Here is a 5,959-nt window from a genome sequence, read left to right as displayed (position 1 = left end):
CAGCTTTTATTAAAGCAACTCTATAAGGAACGTCGCAAACAGTTGTTCATTTCAAAAGCAGGTCCTGCAATGCCACATTTCACGAGTAAGAGTACAGAAGGCGTTTCATTTATTTAACAAAACGATGGATTGCAATGACAATCATTTAACAGATTTCATTTAAGATTCAGTGTCTCATTCATAAAGAGTCACTGATTTGAACAAATCGGTTGAGCGAATGATTCAGTGTCTCATTCATAAAGAGTCACTGATTTGAACAAATCAGTTGAGCGAATGGTTTAATGATTCATTCATAAATGGTCACTGATTTGAACAAATCGGTTGAGCGAGTGATTCAATGACTCATTCATTAACGCCGTAATGCTTTTCTCATTTAACACAGTAATGATTTTAAATGGTCTTTTAGGGGGTAATTTCTCAGCCAGAATTGATGTGATTAGTTAATTGGCACATCGTGTAATTAATTAATTAAAAATCACTTGATAACCCTAAAGATTTGATGTACTGAACCTCTCAGACGTGTCTAGTTTGTAATCCGATGCGTTCAGATGAATCGTGTCCGTGTGTGTGTGTGTTTCAGACTGGGCTGATTGTCTGTGGGCTCCTGTGGAGTGTCTGTAATGATGTTTTGGTGTTTTGTGTGTTAGTGGTCCGCAGACGTTCATGACTGGAGGTTGGGGAACCACGTACCAGACATGGCAGCCTCAGAGCCAGCAGGACCCCAGTAAGACTCGCTCCTCTTGTGAACATCACCGTTTCTTCTGAGGAACATCACTTGGCTTTAGATTCATTTCGTTTTGCTCTTTTCAGGTCACAATGGATCCCAGACCGGCCAGATGGACTATTCCAAAGCGTGGGAGCAGTATTATAAAAAGCTAGGCAAGTGCCTCTGAAACAGTTCGCTGTGTTTCTTCTGTGTAAACGACGTGAAGGTTTGGGTGAGACGCCGGGACTCTTGGCTGAGAGCGTTTTATTTGCCTGGCTAGCAGTTTTCCCGGTCTGCTGGATTATTTTCTGCCACTCTTTTTTGGATGGGCTGGAATACTGTTGTTGTTTTTCATTACTCGTTCTGATAAAAGCCTGCGATGAACTCAAAAAGCCCAACAGGACGTGACCCGGGATTGCCGCTTACAGCGTTGTAACAGTAAAAGTCTGAAACGAAAAATAAACATCTGCACTGTAAGAAAAACTATATCCTGGACGCAAGTTACCAGCACCTTTTCTATGTTAATTTATGGACATTTCCTTTAACCTTTAACACAAGGTTAATTGGTTTTTGCAGGTTTATTTATCACAGGTTTAGTTTTCACTCTGACTGGTATCCCAAGAAGTTACGACTAGGGCTGTTTATTTAGTCATTTATTTATTTTAATTTATTCAAAAATTGCAATTGGGATTTAAAATGCTGTTTAAAAAAAAGTTGTTTTTTTTTGTGCTTGCTTATAGGGTTAGATTATATATCATTATGGCTATAATAATAATAATTATTATTATTATTATACAATATATACCAAAATAAAATAATATTTCAGTCATGTATTCTCTTTGCGGAGGAAACATTTGTACATCAAATCACAAGAGCAGGTTACATTAATATTACATTAGTTGACCCAATATAATACTCTTGTAATACTCTTCCATCTTTGTAGGAAAAAAATCTTGATTTTCAAACACTTTTATTCTGACGCAGGAGCACTTACAGCTACTCTTTTGTTGACAAGCGCTTCTCATTATAAGTTTGTGAAGATAGTTTGTTTCCAAATGTACTTTAAAGCGACTCGAACTCATCATAGATGCAGATGGAGTTCATGCGGATCAGTTACTGTGAACCGAGACGCTGAAAACACGCGATCATGAGCTGCTGGTGTGTAAATGAACACAGTGCCGCGCTTCACTCAGTGTGCATATGCTTATTTAATTAAATCACAGCCTTATGATTTCGGTTTTGCTCTGATTAATCGTGCGGCTGATGCTCCTGAATCAAATCGAGGCTGAGTTTGTGTGTTTTGTCTGTGCACAGGTCAGCAGAACCAAGGCCAGAGCAGCGGCTCCGAATACAGCAAAGCATGGGAGGAGTATTACAAGAAACAGAGTAAGAGAACGTCTGTCCTCATGATGTCGGTCAAACCCAGCTGGACTTCAGTGTTCTCATCCTGTCTGTCTGTGTGTGTGTGTGTGTCTCTGTGTGTGTGTGTGTGTCTCGGTCTCTGTGTGTGTTCAGCTCAGCCCGCCGGTCCTGGATCTCAGCAGAGCTCTCCTCCAGACTATAGCGCCGCCTGGGTGGAGTATTACAGACAGCAGGGGGCGTATTATGGCCAGGGACAGACGCAGGCTCCCAGCCTCCCGGTAATAAACACACTCCACCAATACAGCATTCATCATATAGGCTAATATTGTAGACATACACTACTGGTCAAAAGTGTGCAAGAATTAAGATGTTTTTAAAAACTCACCAAGGCTGCATTTATTTGATCAAAAATACTGAAAAATTGCTAAATATTTTTACAGTTTAAAACAGCTGTTCTCTTTGTGAATCTCTGTTAAACTGTAATTTATTTTTGTGGTGCGCAGCTGTATTTTCAGCATCATTCCTCCAGTCTTCAGTGTCACGTGCACAAATCGATAGGCCTGGGCGATGAAACGGTATCGATATTTATCGACGGTACACCATCATCGATAACGGTAGAGAAAATATTCGATATAGCGCACGATAGTTTCACGCAGCTGTAGCGGAGAAGAGCTGATCTGAGCCAAATGATCTGGAGACATGCGCTTCCTTTGTTTCCGGAGGGAGAGCGCTTTAAGAACAGAAAACACACAGCGCTGTGAGAAACTCGGTTATCTTTGTGTCTCTGGAACGTCTCTGTCGCTGTGTTATTATTATTATTATCAGACGGAGGAGCTCACTTTCACCTGAACATGTGGATATTAGTGTTTTTCTCAGCAGTAACAATATAAACACGATGATTTTATATATATATATATATATATATATATGGGTCAAAGACGTTAAGATGTCCGCATCAAAAGAAATGTACAAAAGTGATTATATAGAAAGCACATTAAATGTGAGTAAAGTGTCTACATTTAAGGTTTCAAATAAGCTTTTGAAGAGTAAAATGTCAAAATTTGGTTGAAATAATGTTACATTGTCATTCAGTGTAACACTTACAGTTTTGTAAAAATTCAAACAACATGCTTATTCTGACCGGTACATATTAAAATATATAAAAGAATGAGTGAGCATATTACATTTTATTGGGTTTTAAATGAGTAAAAAATTATTACTGACAAATGGGCAAAATCTAGGATAGTTGAACATTTAAAAAATTTAAAAATAACAACTAATTAGTATTTGTGGTGAAAGTAATTCGTCATAAATTGATTTTTGTTGTAAATATGCCTGACAAGATTGTTACACTGAATGATATTTTAGTGGGTGTCTTCTGTAAATCAGGGGAAAATGTATCATATTTATTTTTTGCCCAGAAAAACTCAAACAAAAATACAATTACATTAAACAGAAAACTTTTTTATTTTTTGGGGGGAAAAACAACAACAATTTAAAGCAGTATTACACTTATTGTTTTTATACTTAACCCCTTTTTCTTTGAATAAATTTTTTTTTTTTTACACATTTTCAACTTAACAAAAATATCAAATTAAATATATAACGTAACTGTAGAACATTGCTGTGTCTGATGCCTAATCGTGAGCTTGTTCAGATATGGTGACAGAAACTTGATTATTAAAAAAATTACGTCTTTCTCGTTAAACTTAATTTAAATAAATGAATATTCGAATATCCGTTGTTTATGAGCCCAAATATTTGAATACAATATTTCTGAAAAATGCCCATCCCTAGTCACATGATCTTCAGAAATCATTCTAACATGCTGATTTGCTGCTCGAGAAACATTTCTGATTATTATCAGCACTGATAATAAATCATCATATTATAGTGATTTCTGAAGATCATGTGACACTGAAGACTGGAGGAATGATGCTGAAAATACAGCTGCGCATCACAGAAATACATTACAGTTTAACAGATACTCACATAGAACACAGCTGTTTTAAATAGTAAAAATATTTCACATTTTTACTGTATTTGTGATCAATTAATGCAGCCCTGGTGAGCATATTATTCAGAACGTTTAGTGTGCATCAAGTGTTCTGACCCTGTTTTCTCCTCTCGTGCCGCAGGATCATTAAAGCGGGCGACTGCAGACCCTTTAGTTGAAGATTTTTGAATCACCGCGAGGAGGAAACAGACCTTTTGTAACAGAGGTTTCTAGATTTGCAACGCCTTGAAGACTTTTACTTTTTTTTCTTAGTGAGAAACACTAGCTGTAGAATGACTTATATGATTTAAAAAGAGAACTATTTCTAAATCAGGACATCAAATTGTTACTAAATACTTGTGTGCACCATTATTCGAATGGGCGATTTCCGGGATCCCTTTTTGGACCGTTTCAGAGTTGGTTTGTTTTCTATTCTTCCTTTTTAATTCTACGATATATATATATAGATGTGTATCGCCAAAACGAACCCCGGAGTCGCGGCGTCTCATCGATCGCGCGATATAATCTCTTATTTTTCTAGTTCTGTTGCAATAAAATGACCGCGGGCTTAGCAGTCTTGAATTCGTTATCGTTTCGTTTTGTCGTGAAATGTTTTAAGAATGTGTACAAAATGTTTTCTTTTTTTACATAAAGCATTTTAATTCAGTGCGATGAAAAACTGTGATGTTTTTGTTACAGGAATATATGCTTTTGTTACACGAGAAACGCAACGATGATGTAATTCCTCATGTACTTGTATTCTGTTTTCATTGTCATTTTATTGTACTCTGGTTTAAAAAGGTGCAATATCTAATTTCCTTTTTTTTTTTTTTTTGGAAACTAAGATGGATTTCTCTAATATTTTGACAGACGTTTAACTTGTAGTTCGTAGAGGTTTTTTGTAGTCGTATGCAAATGTAATGGATAATTTTTTTATTACGGTGATTTGGCGGGAAAGTGTGGTCTTGCGTATCGTGAGGTGGTTTTTTTGCCTTTGCTCTCTTGTAAAACTATGTATGTATGCTCAGATACTTGACTAAATACTTTATTTAAAAATATATATATATAATTAAATCAAAGACTTTTTTGTCCTGCGTTTTTACAGGAAAACTCCCTGTTTTTCTGTTCTGTTTTCATACTGAAATTTGTCAAAGATTGTGAATGTGTGATTTGAAATTTGATGTTGCATCTTGCTGACGGATGAGACGTTTTATGTGTGTGTAGTTCTGTAAACTTCGACTTTAAAGCGTTCAAGACTGCTAAGCCTCGGAGAGCCTACCTGTGTATTAATTACTTGTAGTTTTTTATATTCCGAGTATTGGAAGATCAAAGTTCTTGTCTTACTTGTTCTCGCCGGTCCCTCGACTTCACCACAACACACTGTGCGCTCCTGTACAGTCCCGATCCCGTCACTTTTTAATTCAGATTTTGCTTTCTACTCTGTGTGATCTAATATATGTATGATTGATTAGTTACAAATTGATCTAGTATTAACTTCATTGCTTAATGAAAAGGGATATTATAATTTCAAAATGTTTAATTTTAGTGTTTCTTTTCTTCCTCATGTGTACAGGTAACCATGTATTAAAATGATTGAAAGACTATGACTTTTTGGTGCTTTTCTTTGCTCACCGTCGTCCTTTTCGTTGGCTGGTTTCTTCCAGGTGTTTCGAGTCTGGCTTCTTTATAATCTATGATGGCTAAAGCGATTCAAATGTGGTAAAGATTTTATGAAAGAAATGGTTCAGCCAAAAATTAAAACGTGTTCACCCTCAGGATCAGAGTTTGTTTTGGAGAAATGTAGCATTGCATCACTTGCTCTGCAGTGAATGGGTGCCGTCAGAACGAGAGCTGATAAAATCACCAAGAACACTTTTTCACTGGAGGAAGAGTTA

At 36.5% G+C, this 5,959-nt stretch overlaps 1 protein-coding gene across 1 annotated transcript in view; it reads left to right on the top strand.

The window, feature by feature from the left end:
- LOC107575797 (far upstream element-binding protein 3) overlaps positions 1-5,666 on the top strand; it is a 24,439-nt gene extending 18,773 nt beyond the window's left edge. Inside the window, exons 14-18 of the mRNA XM_016262127.1 lie at positions 648-724; positions 811-879; positions 2,021-2,092; positions 2,222-2,346; positions 4,207-5,666. Of these exons, the coding sequence (XP_016117613.1) occupies positions 648-724; positions 811-879; positions 2,021-2,092; positions 2,222-2,346; positions 4,207-4,215 (352 nt within the window). The 3' untranslated portion in view covers positions 4,216-5,666. The remainder of the gene's footprint in view (positions 1-647; positions 725-810; positions 880-2,020; positions 2,093-2,221; positions 2,347-4,206) is intronic.
- Positions 5,667-5,959: the final 293 nt, after the last annotated feature.

Source organism: Sinocyclocheilus grahami, unplaced genomic scaffold (assembly GCF_001515645.1).
Source record: "Sinocyclocheilus grahami isolate Dianchi unplaced genomic scaffold, SAMN03320097.WGS_v1.1 scaffold2900.1, whole genome shotgun sequence".
In the NCBI taxonomy this organism is placed as follows: domain Eukaryota; kingdom Metazoa; phylum Chordata; class Actinopteri; order Cypriniformes; family Cyprinidae; genus Sinocyclocheilus; species Sinocyclocheilus grahami.
Note: the sequence above shows the minus strand (reverse complement) of the source record. Positions and strands in the feature narration are given on the sequence as shown.